At 36.2% G+C, this 20296-nt stretch overlaps 1 protein-coding gene across 3 annotated transcripts in view; it reads right to left on the bottom strand.

Moving 5' to 3' along the window:
- LOC106057771 (neuronal acetylcholine receptor subunit alpha-10-like) overlaps window positions 1-20296 on the bottom strand; it is a 199171-nt gene that overhangs the window by 65826 nt on the left and 113049 nt on the right. For all 3 annotated transcript variants that reach the window (XM_056037292.1, XM_056037304.1, XM_056037300.1), the window contains exon 3: window positions 3201-3358. In XM_056037292.1, the coding sequence (XP_055893267.1) occupies window positions 3201-3358 (158 nt within the window). The remainder of the gene's footprint in view (window positions 1-3200; window positions 3359-20296) is intronic.

Below are 20296 nucleotides of genomic sequence, written 5' to 3'. Positions count from 1 at the left end.
CATCCAGCTCTAATGGGTACCTGACATTAGTTGGGGAAAAGTAAAGGTGATTGGTTGTTGTATTGGCCACATGACACCCTCGTTAACAGTAGGCCGCAAAAAAAAAACAACAACAGATGAACTTTACATTATCTGCCCTATAGATCATAAGGTCTGAAAGAGGAACTTTACTTTCTGTAGGCTGTATATTCAAGAAATCTCAATTTCATCCATTGATAAACAAGAGAGAAAATATTTTAAGGTCTAGTATTATGGTTGGATATGTCACTGACTGGCTTAAAACGCTTGGCTACTCGAGAAGTATCGAGTTCAAATCTCGATGTAGGCTAAAAATGTTTAATTCGCCATTTGACTCGAGAAGTGTTCTGTTTGTTGAGCGCAAGCACGGAACCCCTCTCCCTGGAAACGTGTTTAGAGAGTTTGGACCAGAGTGCATCAATGTATGTTTGGAACACGCAATCTTAGAAAAGCAATACTACTACTACTACTACCACTAATAAAGATAATAATAATAATAAAGGGACTACAAAGAATCTGTTTATCTCTAACGAAGCGCGACCCTCGCAGTGCCAGAGAATGAATATTAGTTTAATAATAATAATAATAATAAATATATACTCCACTACTTGACATTTTATTATTTTAAATAGTCACACACTTGATTTCAGTTGATCAAATCTTATAGTTAGTCTAATAGTGTTAGTCTAATAGTGTATTTAAATGTTCTAAAGTTGTACGTAATTATTATGTCCCTTCAAATGTTCAGACGTAAGCCAAACGAGCGCTACAATGTATCTCAAGCAAATACTGCGACTAGTGTGATTGACTAGATGACATGTAATCGTTCATTGGATCATGGATGTCTATTTGTCTGATCGGGCAGCAAGTTGACTCCCTGGCACTCTCAAGTAGAGAAAAAAAAAACCAAGTTTAAATTAAGAACACAAGACTTCCAAGAACAGAGTGCTTTAAAAACACGAAGTTCAAAGAAACAAAAAAAAAAATATAAGAAGGAGAACATGAACATGAACATTCTATAAGTGATAAAAGTTTGGGTGGGCGACTCCCCAGGCCACGTGACTGTGTTGAACCAATGCATGCCATCGATTAAGTAAATATTTCCATCACAGTTAGGAAAACTTTGCTATGCGTTTGATGGCAAGGAGTTACGGCTCCTGACTGAAAGAGAGAGAGCAGGTTCTGTAGAAAGACTTTGTCGGGGACTGAACATTGCTGCAGGGAAAGGCTCGAGGACGGTGGCAAACAAGACTACATTTCATTGACGCTGATTTTTTTTGTTGCTAGCTGAAGTCAGGATCGTGGTAATGAAGAGACTGCCAACATAAATAAAAGAGAAGATCTTCTTTGAGAATGTTATAGTCTTAGGCCTTGGTGTTAACTTATACAGTTTAGACAAATAAAGTTGAAGACAAGTTAAAGTTGATGTAGTCTCAACATGGCTTAAAACAAGAAAAATATTTTTAAAAATACTTTTAAAAAACCCCCCACAAAAAACAAAGTTATATTAAGTGTAATTGTATCAAGCAGTCATTTCATTTAATGTGTCATAGATCTGGCTAACAAAAATAAATATGTGTGATTAGAAATATTTGTATCAATTGTTTTTGTTAAGAGAGTATATTTTTGAATGTGATCGCTATTTAAAGGCATTTAAAAAAAAGGAACGCCTTGAAATTCAACTCGCGTGCTCCAGCCTCCAGAAAGAGATATACTAACCACTGTTTCAATTAAAGGCTTTTGAAAATAGAAGGTTTTATAATTATCTATTGTTAGTTTCGAACTTTAAAGCGAGGCCTCTCAACAAAAAGAGGACTAATTCAGCTTATGACATCACATCTGTCAAGCACAATTTCTTTGCCTTGTTCGATACCAAACAAAATAATTAAATACCAATAGTTAATTAACTAATGTTTTTTTTTTAATTGATTCTTGTTTTTGTCAGGTACAATACATAATTGTGCAAAAATTTCAACTTATCCGAGTATGGATGTGGGAGAAAGAACATGTACAAACATTTGACCAGACAGACAAACAGACAGAGTGAGTTGATACAAGCTTTGTGAAAAGATTAGTTACATCTTATGTTCTCCACTTAACAGTATACATATGAGTATACACTATACACATAACAGTATACACTATACACATAGCAGTATACACTATACACATAACATTATACACTATGCAAATAACAGTATACACATAACAGTATACACATAACAGTATACACAGAACAGTGTAATAACACTAATAATAAGGCTTGTCTTCGAGTCCGAAGATTAATGATGAATGCAGTATTTTCCGTGGCTACGCAGCCCCAGCTGTGACCTACATATTTTGCCACAAGCAGTATACACATATACCAAATCTATAGAATGTAAATAAAGTAATCCAACGACTATAACAAAACTAACCCACACAACATAACTAATCCACATATAAAAAAAAATAATCTATACCTATACCACATTCTTCTACAAACTACAAATTTGCTACAGACTGTAACTAAACTAACCCTCAAATTAAATTCTTAAGTAATCTACAAACTATAACTTAACTAACCTACAAACAATAACTTTACTAACTGAAAGACTATTCTTAAAACTTAAACTCTAACTTATTAACCCATAATGAAAAGAACTTATAGACTATGACTAAACAAACTGAAAGGTAGTGCACTAACCACCAGACAAAACGAGAGTATATCTATGGACTCCATCTTTGCGCATGGTTGTTTTCATTTCCTCTAAGTCAAGTCTCGTACAGCTAGCGTCCCTAGAGACGGTTTATGAGTTTATGACTTGGGGATTGATTAGATATAGAAGAGATAAAGATCTGACACCACAATCATCAACATCTACAACGTCAACATCACAAGCGGAAATGACGCTTTTATTGACAATGTACCAGAAGTATATGTGAACAAATGAGTTTAGGTCAAGAGATGAATTTTTGTTTTCTTCAACTTTATTTTAATTAAAAATTGTTAATTAAATTAATTAATTTTAATTAAGTCAATTATGTCTGTTTATGTTGTAGATTGTTTTCATTTCCCAAAATCCCTTTCATCATTACTCGGGGCGTATACTAACATAAAACAGATGTGTTAAAATTGTAGGTTATGACTAAAACCAACAAGTTACCACAAATCTTCACAACAAAGTAATACAACAACTCACCAGGTCTATGATTTGTGCCAAGGCTACACCGTACGATATATTCAAGGCCTGGTTGCTATGGAGACTTGGTTTCACCTGTTTATTGTAACTTTTGGTCAGGTCCCGCACCAAGCGATACTCATGGTCACTTCCGTAGGATGTAGTACTCTCACAGATACCTGGGGATACACACATTTAGGATATAGTACTCTCACAGATACCTGGGGATACATTTAGGATGAAGTACTCTCACAGATACCTGGGGATACACACATTTAGGATATAGTACTCTCACAGATACCTGGGGATACATTTAGGATGTAGTACTCTCACAGATACCTGGGGATACATTTAGGATGTAGTACTCTCATAGATACCTGGGGATACACACATTAAGGATGTAGTACTCTCATAGATACCTAGGAATACACACATTTAGGATGTAGTACTCTCACAGATACCTGGGGATACATTTAGGATGTAGTACTCTCACAGATACCTGGGGATACACACATTAAGGATGTAGTACTCTCATAGATACCTGGGGATACATTTAGGATGTAGTACTCTCATAGATACCTGGGGATACATTTAGGATGTAGTACTCTCACAGATACCTGGGGATACATTTAGGATGTAGTACTCTCACAGATACCTGGGGATACAGTTAGGATGTAGTACTCTCACAGATACCTGGGGATACATTTAGGATGTAGTACTCTCACAGATACCTGGGGATACATTTAGGATGTAGTACTCTCATAGATACCTGGGGATACACACATTAAGGATGTAGTACTCTCATAGATACCTGGGGATACATTTAGGATGTAGTACTCTCACAGATACCTGGGGATACACACATTAAGGATGTAGTACTCTCACAGATACCTGGGGATACATTTAGGATGTAGTACTCTCACAGATACCTGGGGATACACACATTAAGGATGTAGTACTCTCATGGATACCTGGGAATACACACATTTAGGATGTAGTACTCTCACAGATACCTGGGGATACATTTAGGATGTAGTACTCTCATAGATACCTGGGGATACACACATTAAGGATGTAGTACTCTCACAGATACCTGGGGATACATTAAGGATGTAGTACTCTCACAGATACCTGGGGATACACACATTAAGGATGTAGTACTCTCATAGATACCTGGGGATACATTTAGGATGTAGTACTCTCACAGATACCTGGGGATACATTTAGGATGTAGTACTCTCACAGATACCTGGGGATACACACATTAAGGATGTAGTACTCTCATAGATACCTGGGGATACATTTAGGATGTAGTACTCTCACAGATACCTGGGGATACACACATTAAGGATGTAGTACTCTCATAGATACCGGGGATACATTTAGGATGTAGTACTCTCACAGATACCTGGGGATACATTTAGGATGTAGTACTCTCACAGATACCTGGGGATACACACATTAAGGATGTAGTACTCTCATAGATACCTGGGGATACATTTAGGATGTAGTACTCTCACAGATACCTGGGGATACATTTAGGATGTAGTACTCTCACGGATACCTGGGGATACACACATTAAGGATGTAGTACTCTCATAGATACCTGGGGATACATTTAGGATGTAGTACTCTCACAGATACCTGGGGATACACACATTAAGGATGTAGTACTCTCACAGATACCTGGGAATACACACATTTAGGATGAAGTACTCTCACAGATACCTGGGGATACATTTAGGATGTAGTACTCTCACAGATACCTGGGGATACACACATTTAGGACGTAGTACTCTTACAGATACCTGGGGATACACACATTTAGGACGTAGTACTCTTACAGATACCTGGGAATACACACATTTAGGACGTAGTACTCTTACAGATACCTGGGGATACACACATTAAGGATGTAGTACTCTCACAGATACCTGGGAATACACACATTTAGGATGAAGTACTCTCACAGATACCTGGGGATACATTTAGGATGTAGTACTCTCACAGATACCTGGGGATACACACATTTAGGACGTAGTACTCTTACAGATACCTGGGGATACACACATTTCGGATTTGGTACTCTTACAGATACCTGGAGATACACACATTTAGAAAGTAGTTCTCTCACAGAAACCCTGGGATACACACATTTAGGATGTAGTACTCTTACAGATACTGAGGATACACACATTTAGAATGTAGTACTCTCATAGATACCTGAGCATACACACATTTAGGATGTAGTACTCTCACAGATACCTGGGGATACATTAAGGATGTAGTACTCTCACAGATACCTGGGGATACATTAAGGATGTAGTACTCTCACAGATACCTGGGGATACATTAAGGATGTAGTACTCTCACAGATACCTGGGGATACATTAAGGATGTAGTACTCTCACAGATACCTGGGGATACATTAAGGATGTAGTACTCTCACAGATACCTGGGGATACATTAAGGATGTAGTACTCTCACAGATACCTGGGGATACACACATTAAGGATGTAGTACTCTCACAGATACCTGGGGATACACACATTTAGGATGAAATACTCTCACAGATACCTGGGAATACACACATTTAGGACGTAGTACTCTCACAGATACCTGGGAATACACACATTTAGGATTTGGTACTCTTACAGATACCTGGGATACACACATTTAGGATGTAGTACTCTTACAGATACCTGGGGATACACACATTTAGAATGTAGTACTCTCACAGATACCTGAGCATACACACATTTAGGATGTAGTACTCTCACAGATACCTGAGCATACACACATTTAGGATGTAGTACTCTCACAGATACCTGAGCATACACACATTTAGGATGTAGTACTCTCACAGATACCTGAGCATACACACATTTAGGATTTGGTACTCTTACAGATACATGAGAATACACACATTTAGAAAGTAGTTCTCTCACAGAAACCCTGGGATACACACATTTAGGATGTAGTACTCTTACAGATACTGAGGATACACACATTTAGGATCTATTACTCTCATAGATACCTGAGCATACACACATTTAGGATGTAGTACTCTCATAGATACCTGAGCATACAAACATTTAGGATCTATTACTCTCATAGATACCTGAGCTTACACACATTTAGGATTTAGTACTCTCATAGATATTTGAGAATACACACATTTAGGATGTAGTAATCTCATAGATACCTGTTAAAAGTAGATGTTGATACAAGTGTTACAAGTAGACGTTGATACATGTGTTACAAGCAGATGTTGATACAAGTGTTACAAACAGATGTTGATACAAGTGTTACAAACAGATGTTGATACAAGTGTTACTTTGTAAGTTTGAGATGCTCCTTTCTGAAGATGACCACTACTTCTTTGCCCAAACCTCTTGCGGGATGAAAGCGAATGAATGATTCGAATCCGGGACCATCTACTCGACAGTCCGGAGTGCATCCTTTAATTTTTGTTTTAATTTTGTATAAACGCTAGATAGATCAAAATGTTTAAGTTTAAAATTTCTCTAACTCTACTAGCTCCTAAACCCAAACCCTTCGTCTATTAACTCTCAAAGGCTCTAACTCCTGAACTAACAATATTTTCTAGATTTATCATTGCATCACTCATTGTGGAAAAAAAAAAGATTCCCACTCGGGAATGACTTTGACATCATCTGCCCTATAGATCACAAATCTGAAAAGGTTACTCTACTTTTACTTCCTCTGGTTTTACTTTGTCTACATTGACGCAAGTTTCAAGAATGTATTCAGTAACTTTCATTTGAAACTTTTTTTTTCCCCAGAGGTGTTGACAACATTACGAGGGGCGCGTGGCACCATATCATCAGGTGAAAACAGAGGTGGGGGGCTTAGAAAATGGGGCAGCGGAGTAAGGCGGCTATTTCAAAAGAAAACTGCAGGTAAGACTATGAATGTATGTTAAGTAGGTTGATAGGTAGAGAAATTCTCACCTAGTGATAGACTACCTTACGTCACAAACTAAGCTTTGAAAATAGTGGTAATGAAAGTTGTTATCTACATTCAAATATGTTGGCAACCCTGGCCTGGTTGTTGGATAAAAGCCTTTCTAACAATCAACGGGATAATGGCGCAACAAGCGCTGATTCCCTACTGGACTTCATCGAAGGCTCATTAAACCAATGGATTCAGATAGCTGTTGTGATAGCTCAAATCAACTTTAAACTCAGGTGTAGTTTGAGGAGCAGTCTTAGGCCCACTACTGTTTCTGATTTACATAAATGACTTACATAATCGGATTCGTTTAGGAATTAAAATTTGACTATATGCAGATGATAGTACAATAGTATAGTATATATAGTATAATATACAGAGAGATAAAAAGAACACAATATACTGAAATTTTAGAAAAAGGATTTGATGAATTACAGAAATGGGAATCAAATTTCACCTAGATTAATGCCAATTATTAATAGTAACAAAAAAAAACAACTGACTGCTTATCTTATTCATGGTAAACAAGTAATCAGACCAATACTAACAAACGTTACAAACTCTTACACCCACAAGCGAGCATTCAAAACCTACAACAATAAAAGTAAAACCTTATCACATTCCCAGAACAAACGTGACTTCTTATTTGTATAACTTAGACATACACACTTAAATACACAGACAGTTAAAAAGATCTATTTAACACAGAAGGCTAAAGTAACACTCAGCACGTAACGTCTTTCTAGCCTCCATTGCACACAAGAGCCAACCACAAGGGCGACTACTCTATTTTACTATTACAACAATGGAGAAGTACAGACGTAACCTAAACGTAATCTTCTCTGGCCAGCCGTGATTTATGACGTTTCAATTTCTTAGTTTATTTGTTCCCCTCTGAGCTAACATCGAAATTGAAGTGTCAGGAAACATACAACACAAGATGGGAACATACAAAATGGCCATACATTTTCTCTAACTATTTAAATACATAATCAATTCAATTTCTGTTTCACTCTTTCAAAAATGCCTTTCACAAATTGTTTGGTACACACATTCTTGTGCGTCGCTAGTAGTTACAGTACATATGAATGGAGATTGACAAGTTTTTTTTTCTTGACACTACGGGAGGCTACTGTGTTCACAAAACAAAAATAATTAGATTTTTATTTTAAAATCAACATTGCCAGTACATGTTAATCTAATCTGCTGCAGGAGTTAACAAAGTTATCAATTACTTTGTACATGCTTTCACACCAAGACCACATCCATTAAATTAGTCGTTCTTCTTTTTCATGGCTGCGGTATTGCCAGGTAATCTCTCGCTACCTGTTCTAACTACAAATATATTTTGTCGGCCAAATTACTGGAGCTCTCCGTTGGTTAAATAAAAGATAATGTTTACATGTTCATGGGAACTGTGGCGAATCTGTACCTCGCCATCTCTCCATTTAACCAGAAAATAGTTATGTTAACGTATTAAACTTGTAATGTGTTTATTTCTAAAACTCCGATTATTCACCCTTTAATAAAACGCATGATCCAAACTGTAACATGGAACATAATGATGTGTTCTCATTGGCTGGGAGTAGAGGAACACAGCAAGATACTGACGTTAAAATAAACCTTTCTGGAATACATTAAGTGACATTACGAGCCTTAATACATACATTAGGAATTGGAAAAAATACAATATACAAGCTGCATTAAAAGCTACATTAGAAGAAACAGTAAAAGCTACATTAGAAGAAACAGTAAAAGCTACATTAGAAGAAACAGTAAAAGCTACATTAGAAGAAACAGTAAAAGCTACATTAGAAGAAACAGTAAAAGCTACATTAGAAGAAACAGTAAAAGCTACATTAGAAGAAACAGTAAAAGCTACATTAGAAGAAACAGTAAAAGCTACATTAGAAGAAATAAAAAAAAAGATACCTTAGAAAAAACAGAGGTTGCAATGATACGGGTGCAAATGACAATCTTTAAACCAAACATAAAAAGAGGATCTTGAAAGAGAAACCCATTGAAAGACTCGCTAGGCAGTATACCCCAACCTAGTACCATCGTAAATTGGCTAGTAGAGTTGTGCGTCGCACTTGGAACTCTAAGGCCAGCAAAAGCCAACAAAAGCGCCACCCTGTCTGACGGAGGGGGGGGGGGTGAGACTCGGGGTTAAACTTAGTGTTGCTTTTGCGTTCACTTCCAGTGGACACGGGCACTCCGGACTCGCGGACTAGAGACGCGGCCGAAGGCCGCACCACTGGGACCCCCGATATGTTCCTTTAATCTACCAGGCTAACCGTGCGGGACACGACATTTATGTAACGGTCCCTTGAAGGACGGCGCCTGGACGTTGACAGATCGCTGTGGGACAGTGCAATGAGGTTGTGCTCGCACCCTCTTAGGCACTCCCACCCTCTTAGGCAGGGCCGGTCCTACAGGTTGCGGGGCTCTATGCGAAATGGATTGCGCGGGGCCTTATTTGGGTTGTGATGAGAATAATTAGTGAAAATTAAAAGTTTGTATTAGAAAATAAATTAGTCTTTGCATTTTATTCATACTTTATTAAGTACAAAATCACTGTCAAATTAACTGAGCGAGCCATCTACAGTAGATAGTAGTTTTCCAACAAAAAGCTGATAAACATTCAGATCTGCCTTTTAGATTTACTATCGACTAGCAAAATATCGCTTTTGTTTTTTTCTAAGAGGTCGAGATAGATTTAGATCAATGTTTGTATGCCAGTGACTACTAAAGTAAATAAACTATTTGAATTTCTGGTTTTGGTTAAAATTCGACTTTTTATTACATTTTTATTAAATAAAAGCTGACAATTCCGTTTTTTTTAATCGCAGGTAGGATTGTCGTTTTCCATATTGATTGATACCCCGAAATGTCAATTTTGTCTGTTTTAAGATTTTCATGACCTTTTCTTAAATTTTATAATTTCAGAAGAATTCCAGTTAAAATGGTTTAATTTAATAATTTACTCCTAGAATTCGCATCGCGCGGGGCCTATGAAAGTGGGGGGCCCACTGCGGCCGCATAGGTTGCAGTGGCCTAAGACCGGCCCTGCTCTTAGGCACTCCCGCGGGAGCCTTGTTGTGCTACCCTTTGGCCTATCCGTCCCTTCTCACGACCGTCTCCACCCGGACGCCACGTTGAGGCAGGGTAGCGTGCATCCTGGCACTAAAAATGCTTTCCAGAAGCGAATGCAGGAGGTAGGCCTATCTTTCAAACACCGCTGCACATGTAGGCTACTTAAGACCTAAAGGGAAGCTTCCGCAATGTTTTCATTGTAGTCATCGAAAAGGAGAAATCGTATTTCGAATGTCCTAAATATATACTTTAAAGCTAAAACTCCATTTTATTATCTTATCAATGGACAAAATAAAGGTAGTATGTCTATTGTCATGAATGTATTTTTGTGATGTGTATTGTCGCCACAATCATAGGATATACTTGGATTCAGCAGTGCCTATAACTTCATTCCAACTCACCACATGGACACACTGAAGAAACAAGAAATGAATATATTTCTCTTGAGCTTAATGCCTTGAAACTCAATTTAAAAAAAAAAAAGTTAATTCAATGAGAGATGAACACTAAAATAGAAATCACTTGTACCCTTGACTGGCATAGGATTATATATAGTTGAAATAAAACACACGGGGAAGACACTAGCGATCAATAATAATCAGTCCAATAACAAGCCCACTAACTGAAGAACTGACTGAGAGTAATGATGAACGACCCCTAGAGCTAGCGCTACGTTTCTTATATAGTACAGCACAAAGATTTTTCTGGATTGCTTACGTGACTGTTAGTAAATTCTTCCAGTTTCTTAAAGTTCAACCTTGACCTTCGATCTAGTTCTCAAAGTTTCTAGGTTTCTTTGATTTACTTCAAGTCATCTAGTCTGTACGGTCTAATATTAAATAACTTTTTTTCCCTTTACACCTACACACAAAAGTGACCAAATAATTTCGAAAGGTCACGTCCCCTGGTCAACCGTGACACACACACGCAAACACACGTTTAAAGAAGAAAACAAATCAACTATTGAAATGAAAGTTTACGCTTTAAAAAGATTCTAGAGACTCCAGTTTATAATTTAAAAAAACAATGGGCACATCACGGAATGTCTAAATAAAAAATAGATTTCTGTTCGATGGGTTAAAACTGACGCTCACTTCCTGTCCAGACCTCTATGATGGTGAGCTCGATCTCTGAGTTGATGCTAATTGAACAAAAATTGCATTCACATGACAGTTTGTTTCACTAAATTAAGTGTCACTACAGTTAACACACATTTTGTTTTTCTACAAAAAGGCGAATTATTTACCGTTATAAAAACGAGATATTTTATCATTTCTTGAACTTTTGGGACGCAAGAGCTCTTCACTTTTGTGCTATTAAGATCTAAAATAAAAACAGCACACTATTCTGGTATTAACATGTTGTTTTTTTTTGGCAATGATATGAAGACTGGAAAAAAAAAACAAATTTAAAACCATAAATTATTCATGATTAACTTGAGCAAGATTAATCATATTTTACGTATTGATTTGTTTAATTAGAGACTATAAAACATTCGCCTTTAGGCTTCAAATATTGACGTTAAACACACACACACACAAATACATATACAAATACACTTGCTACTTAAAATTTTTTCAGAAGCTTAAAAGGATTTAGAGTGTTTATAAAAAGTTGACTGTTCAGATGTTTACAACTGTTCATAGCATCTAACTTATATTTAGTAGACAAGATTACGTCACTCAATTTGCACAGCGAGTACAAAACGGGAATTTCCAAAGACTAAAATAAAGCAGCCAAGAAGATGCGCTTCTACTGGCGTAGCTTCTGCAGATAACGGAAGTGCGGGAATGTTTAGAGATTAAGTGATGTAAAATAAGAGTTTTTTTATTGTGTAATTGTGAATTCAGTTATCTAGTTTTAGTGGAATTTTTAAAATGAAAGTTCTTTTACTACTTTACATTAATGAACTTCAAGAAACTATTTTTTTTCATGTATTCAGTGGCGTAGCAAGGTATTCGTGGGCCCGGGTTCAAGAACATCTTGGTGGGCCCCCCTCCAGCCAATAAGACAAATTTAGTGAGTGACAAAAATGAGTAATCTAAATGCAAAGACATTCCAATGTAAAGATCGTATTGGTTTCCAAATCAACCACCGCAAGAAAAGAAAAAACAAAGAAACAAACTTTGAATGGATGGTTTTGAAGTCATACGATGAGAATGTATGGGCAGTGGCATCGTATTGGTTTCAAAATCAACTACCGCAAGAAAACCAAGAAACAAACTTGGAATGGATGGTTTTGAGGTCATACGATGAGAATGTATGGGCAGTGGCATCGTATTGGTTTCAAAATCAACCACCGCAAGAAAACAAAGAAACAAACTTGGAATGGATGGTTTTGAGGTCATACGATGAGAATGTATGGGCAGTGGCATCGTATTGGTTTCAAAATCAACCACCGCTGGAATCCGCTATCGGAATAATTTAAATAGACACTCGCTGAACCTCCAAGAAAACATTTAACATCTATATTTTATTTTTATGGGGATCCAACCCAGGACTTGTGTGACAGGCTCGAGCTAAATGGAAGATGGCATAAACACGGCTTGGTGTTGGACCGAATTGATGTTGGAAATCAAGTGCCAGTGCTTCTTGTGACTGAATTAGAGACAGTATTATAAGCGCACATTCATAAAATCACGGGATAAAACGATATTATTAATTGATATTTATTCGTTTTAAGACACATTAGGAAGCAATATGTAAGCATGTAGTTTAAATATTGGACTATTTGTGTTAGGTTAAATTTTAATTTAGGTGAAGGCCAGAGACTGTTAAATTAAATATCACACTAGTACTCCGGGTTCAAGAACATCTTGATGGGCTCCTCTCTAGCCAATAAGACAAATTTAGTAGGTGACAAAAATGAGTAAACTAAATGTAAAGACATTCTAATGTAAAGATCGTATCTTTTTCTTTAAAAAAAAAGTAATTATGTCATAACTTTTGATTCAGTTAGTACTGCATATAAGTAATAGTGTCTTAAAAGTCAATGTATTTACAACTTCTTAACAGAGTTAAACTACTTAAAATTGTTTCAAATGAACAAACAAATGTTCTTCCTAAGTTCTAATGGGGGCTCCAACTGACCTTGAGGCATGGGCCCAAGCGTAATGAGCTCCTTCGCGCCATGGTTGCTACGCCACAGCTGTGGGCCCCTATTGCTTGTGGGCCCGGGTTCATTGAACCCCTTCGCGCCATGGATGCTACGCCACTGCATGTATTGTGTTTAAACTAGATACCTTGTGTAGATCTAGACTAGATGAAAACGATGCACCAGTCTCAAGAGAAATAGAAATAGAAATAGAACTCACCAAACAACAAAAAAATCAATATTTCTAAAGCAGTGGTTCTCACCACACTTTTGTATGGCTCTGAGACCTGGGTGCTCTATCGAAGGCATGTAAGGCCCATCGAACGCTTCCATCAAATATGCCTTCGCCTCATAATTGGCAAACGTTGGCAAGACTATATTACAAAGAACTATGTTCTGCTGGAGGCTGGTGGAGACAGTATAGAAGCATTAATTACCTTTCGACAGTAGCGCTGGGTCGGACACTTATCCCGCATGGGGAACGACTGCATGCCAAAGGCGATCTTCTTTGGCGAGCTTAAAGGAGTACGGCGGTGCACCACGTAAGCGCAATAAAGATCAAATCAGGCGCCATTTTGCCCTCACTGGCATAAAGGAAAGTTTAACCGGCAGCAGAATGCCACTGTAAGAAACAATCGGAGAGCTCTCACAAAAGCAGGGGGCATAAATCTGAGACCCAAAGGAAAAACCTTTTTTGATGACTGGCGCAGAAGACGTAAAGTTAAACAGACCACCGTCGGACAACGGCTTTGTCTACATCAGATATGGAAAGATTTGCAGGTCGTAACTGGGTTTGCATAGACCTGCAATCTTTAGAATCGAAGACATTGCCATTTATGATGATTGTGTTTCTACTACGTACAATTGGAATCGTTTCCTTGCCTACGTTGCAGCGTATTCTTGTCTTTGGAATAGAAAAATGACTCGTGCCCACTATCATTGCGGCAATATTTTCTCAGCAATTATTGACCGGTATTTTTTTTTCATTTTACTGTTGAATTAATCAACTTTAACTTGAAGTGTAGTGCAATAAGCAACGTATAGTGGTCGGGGCGGGGTGGGGCTGAGTTTGAAAATGTGAAACCACCAATAATTATGTGAAACAAAAAACCCAAGTTCTAAGCAGTTGGCTAGGTCCCTTATGTTTACAAGGCTTATATCAACTCTGTCTGTCTAGTTTAGTTATTGTAGACATTATTTCTCCCACACCCAATCTCGAATCAAGTTGAAACTTTCCACAATTATCTATTGTACCTAACACAACAAGAGTCAATAAAAAAATACTCATTTAATTATTGGTAAGGCATTATTTTGTTTGGTATCGAAAAAGGGAAAGAAATGCTTCTTATTCAGAAATGTTGCTGTATATGTGGAGTTTTCCCTTTTGTACACTTTTTTCTCCCACTTGTTTTTACAAGTGTGTACATTGTGGACGTACGAAATACATTCTTCCTTTAAAAAAAAAATAAACATAAACGTATTGGAGTTATGAAGTGTATGTGTGTTTTTAAACTAACCATGAGACACGTAGAGCGGATGGTTTTGGTTGTATAGGCTGAGTTTGTCTGGCGTAATTCAAGTGAAAATAAAAGGACTGGTTTTATAGATGAAGAGAGAGATTAGCCAAAATCGTGAGACAGTAACATCATGTATATTTAGTGAGTTATATCTTGTTTAAATTATCCTTTCACTTGTATTTCAACATACATCTATTTAAAGTTGAAGTTGTGTATATTTATATAGAAAATAACAAAACTGTTTTAATAAATTATATGAAAATATACAAAGTAATAACTTCTCTTTTTCAATATAGTATTCCCTGTTCTTTACTATTAATAGTAAATAGTTCTAAAATGTGTTTATATTTATGCAAAAACAACAACAACAAAAAAACGCCTTGTTTATTTCAATATTTAATCTATAGTCAAAACTGTTCGCCTTTAGAACAAGAATCTGCCGTTGCACAAGAACATTGAAAAATTTCATGAAATTGGATTTGTAATATCTTTTCTGCTAAACGTGACAGACGAACGGACAGACAGACCACAAAAAAACTATTAGAGACTAAAAAAAGAAGTAATATAAGACGTCTAATATAATAAGAGAGTCTACCGCCAAAACAGAATTATGCTTAACACTTTTAAGACATCTTGTGGAAAGGAAGTCATAAAAATATTTTTTTTTTTCTATGTGCAAGGATCTTCACTGTATCTCTGACAGCATTATAAATCTATTTTTAGAACAAAAAGATTTACATCGAAGTCTTACAGATGTATCGATTTTTTGTTTACCTGGTAAAATTAACAAATGCACATTTAAATGTTGACCTAGTTTTGTGTGTGCGCTTAATAGATTGTTAACAGACCTTTGTTTGGTCTAGCCTGACCTGGTCCAGTTGAACTCCTTTCCCGTCGTGTGGTATGCGTTCTGGACTGTCGTTTAATGGCTTAGGGTTCGAACCCTGCATGCTCACCCCTGCCGTCCTGCAAGAGTTTTAGTCCAGGATGAAATATTTTTAAAAAATCAGAAGGAACATGGAAAACGAGCAAGAAAACTGTATGTTGTATCATTTCAAGTATGCCAGATCTAGCGTGTTGTATCATTTCAAGTATGCCAGATCTAGCGTGTTGTATCATTTCAAGTATGCCTAGATCTAGCGTGTTGTATCATTTCAAGTATGCCTAGATCTAGCGTGTTGCATCATTTCAAGTCTGCCAGATCTAGCGTGTTGCATCATTTCAAGTATGCCTAGATCTAGCGTGTTGTATCATTTCAAGTATGCCAGATCTAGCGTGTTGTATCATTTCAAGTCTGCCTAGATCTAGCGTGTTGTATCATTTCAAGTCTGCCTGGATCTAGCGTGTTGTATCATTTCAAGTCTGCCTAGATCTAGCGTGTTGTATCATTTCAAGTCTGCCTAGATCTAGCGTGTTGTATCATTTCAAGTATGCCAGATCTAGCGTGTTGTATCATTTCAAGTCTGCCTAGATCTAGCGTGTTGTATCATTTCAAGTATGCCTAGATCTAGCGTGTTGTATCATTTCAAGTATGCCTAGATCTAGCGTGTTGTATCATTTCAAGTATGCCAGATCTAGCGTGTTGTATCATTTCAAGTATGCCTAGATCTAGCGTGTTGTATCATTTCAAGTATGCCAGATCTAGCGTGTTGTATCATTTCAAGTATGCCAGATCTAGCGTGTTGTATCATTTCAAGTATGCCTAGATCTAGCGTGTTGTATCATTTCAAGTCTGCCTAGATCTAGCGTGTTGTATCATTTCAAGTCTGCCTAGATCTAGCGTGTTGTATCATTTCAAGTATGCCTAGATCTAGCGTGTTGTATCATTTCAAGTATGCCTAGATCTAGCGTGTTGTATCATTTCAAGTATGCCTAGATCTAGCGTGTTGTATCATTTCAAGTATGCCAGATCTAACGTGTTGTATCATTTCAAGTATGCCTAGATCTAGCGTGTTGTATCATTTCAAGTATGCCAGATCTAGCGTGTTGTATCATTTCAAGTATGCCAGATCTAGCGTGTTGTATCATTTCAAGTCTGCCTAGATCTAGCGTGTTGTATCATTTCATGTCTGTCTAAATCTATCTAACAAAATTTTATACTTAAAAAAAAACAATAACATTGTAATCGCTGTTTACTTTCATAAAATCGGCTAGTTATTTAATGTCATCCTTATGGATACGCGTATTTACATATATTCTCTGTTAAACATACATTCTCTGTTAAACGTATATTCTCTGTTAAACATATATTCTCTGTTAAACATATATTCTCTGTTAAACATATATTCTCTGTTAAACGTATATTCTCTGTTAAACATATATTCTCTGTTAAACACATATTCTCTGTTAAACACATATTCTCTGTTAAACACATATTCTCTGTTAAACGTATATTCTCTGTTAAACGTATATTCTCTGTTAAACATATATTCTCTGTTAAACACATATTCTCTGTTAAACACATATTCTCTGTTAAACACATATTCTCTGTTGAACTAGGCATTTCCCTAGTTTCTAGGATAAGCAATAGAAGCTGAGTTACAGTGTTCCTGGTGAGACTTGTTTTAAAGCACACAATTGAACTAATTTCAAATCTGTGTGTTTTCTTTCACAAAAAATAATTAAAAACCTAAAATCTAACAAACACAGTTTGAAACGCACCTGTTAATTAAAAGTATCAAAACTTATTGATGGAAATACTTCTGATCCTGCCGTATTCTAATGCTAATAATTGTTTTAGCGTAGTGCAGAGTTCACGATAAAATGTAAACACAGTCATCTCTTGTTTCTTTATAGAGCCTCCCTCCCACCCCCTACCTATAAGGGGAGAGGCCATTTTTTACGAAGCTGATATGAACTCACTGTCTGAGTCACATTTTCAGAGACGTTTTTTTTTGTTTGTTCCCGCTTCCCATCATTGGATCAAGTGGAAACTTTACACAAGTATTTATTGTCGAAGACAACACATGAATCAATTTTAAAAAATTAACCCAATTGCTAATTATAATAATAATAATAATCTTTATTATCCGTAAGGAAATTTGTCTTACAATTTGTGGTAATTATTTAATTTTGTTTCATACCGAACAAGAGAGATATGGCTCTTAATGTGGAATAATTCCCCTTAGAAAAGCTTTTTTCTTTTTCACAATAGCCTACGTCTATTCAAGTCACTCTTTCATGGAAACTGGGTGGACGCGATTCCTCTATAAATTTAATAGTTTATGCCTATCGCTGAGAAAAGAATTATTAGCTCGTTGGCCACATGGGGAAACTCTAGTTTGAACGTTATAATTTTTCAAGATAAAAAATAAATAAATGCAAATTTGACTAGAGACTAAATCTAGGTCTAGATCCAACATATGTTTTGAAAGGACTATTGCCTTCTTGAAAGGACTATCGCTTTGGAAATTTCCGAATGAAAGGCATTATTGGGTCTAGAGTATAGAATGTTCAGAAAAATTTTGCGTACTGTTTTCGTAGTTTAGATTTAATTACATAGCATTGGAATTATTCAATATTTTTACGTAAATCTAATATAGTTTACATCTAGATTTAGAGGTAGATCTAGACCTAGACTACATCTTAAGAGTTCTAAATCAGAACTTTGGGTCTACTCTAGTGTTAAACCGAGATGTCCATATAATTAGCACACCAATAAATATTAGTACAGTGTTCCTTCCCGCTGGCCGAATCAGAAAAACCGTTCGTTCAAGCAGCTGACGGTGTCACAGATTCAATACCCGAATTGAATCAAATATTTGTCAAATTATTTTTTATAAAAAGTATTTTGCTATATTGTAAGTTGAATAATGGAGGTATTGTTTTTTTTTATAAACAAATATTTTACAATAATTTTCTGGTTAAAAGCATTTTTGTTTATTTCGCTTTTTTTGGCTCACATTTTCTTCTATGCCCGTGGCTGACAATGTATTGAAACCTTTTTATCTGCCTGGGCTCATTTGCTTCGGGGGCCGCTTCTGAATTTGTGTAAAACTCTCCTTATAATAAGATAAGATAAGATAAGTTGTATTGATCCAATCAAATGGAAATTCAGTTTGACAACAATTGACAACCTCAGCGTAACTACTGTAAAAATAACAATATAGATGCAAATACGAACAACATTCACTCACGAAACACATACACACCCACAACCAGCGATTCATAAATTAGACTTCTATGAACTTCTCGATGACGACAGCTGATCTTGTAACACTCTGACCGACAGTGGGATGAAGGAGTTTTTTAATCTTTCTGTTTTAGTTCTAATGGAAAGGAGACGACCACATGGTTCAGATCTTAAGTTCCGATTTACATTATTTGAGCAATGAAATATTAGTATATAAACAAGGTTACAAAACCATTCTATCTATGGTCTGTGAATACATTATTATGATTTGCTTGTTTTAATCTATTTTCTTCATAGAATCCGTATATAATTTCCATTATTTCTTGTTGTCCTAGACATTGTGTATGTGTGTTTGTTGTGTATTTGTGTTTGTATTTACAGTTTATTATTCTAGCACATGTTGAATCAATCAAGATGGTATCTTAACAAAAATGAAAGGTTATTGTGTGTTCTAGACTTTAAAAAGATGGCGGCAGAGAGAAATAAAAGCAACACACGTCGTCTATTGACATCGCTCAAATGTCCTGTAAACAGAGGAAACTCATTAAATGAAAACGTTTACACCTGCAAGTAGATAATTATTGACCTAAATGAAGAGAGCACGAGCAAATCCCTAACCTGGAATCTTCCAGAAGTAATTACAAGTTTTAATTAAAATAGCCAGAATCAAAGACACTTAAGTCAACTTCCTGAGCAAGTCGATTCTCTTTTGATTAGTAGGATAGGAAATGGTCGAATCTTTTTCAGATTGTGTTGCTGGTTTGGGTGTGGTTTAAGATAGTTTACTTTAATAATTGTTTACTTTAATAATTGTTTACTTTAATAATTGTTTACTTTAATAATTGTTTACTTTAATAATTGTTTACTTTAATAATTGTTTACTTTAATAATTGTTTACTTTAATAATTGTTTACTTTAATAATTGTTTACTTTAATAATTGCTTACTTTTATTATTATTTACTTTTCATTTCAATATGTTGACTTTTATATTTGTTAACTTCTATATTTGTTTACTTTTATATTTGTTGACTTTTATCTTTGTCGACTTTGTGCCGCAAGGGAGAAGAAAAAGATATCGTTTTACATCAAAATGTGAGTGCTACAGGAGAGACAAACTTATGTGTGAGTGCTACAGGAGAGACAAACTTATGTGTGAGTGCTACAGGAGAGACAAACTTATGTGTGAGTGCTACAGGAGAGACATACTTATGTGTGAGTGCTACAGGAGAGACAAACTTATGTGTGAGTGCTACAGGAGAGACATACTTATGTGTGAGTGCTACAGGAGAGACATACTTATGT

Source organism: Biomphalaria glabrata, chromosome 1 (genome assembly GCF_947242115.1).
Source record: "Biomphalaria glabrata chromosome 1, xgBioGlab47.1, whole genome shotgun sequence".
NCBI lineage: Eukaryota > Metazoa > Mollusca > Gastropoda > Planorbidae > Biomphalaria > Biomphalaria glabrata.
This window is presented reverse-complemented; position numbering and strand designations above follow the sequence as displayed.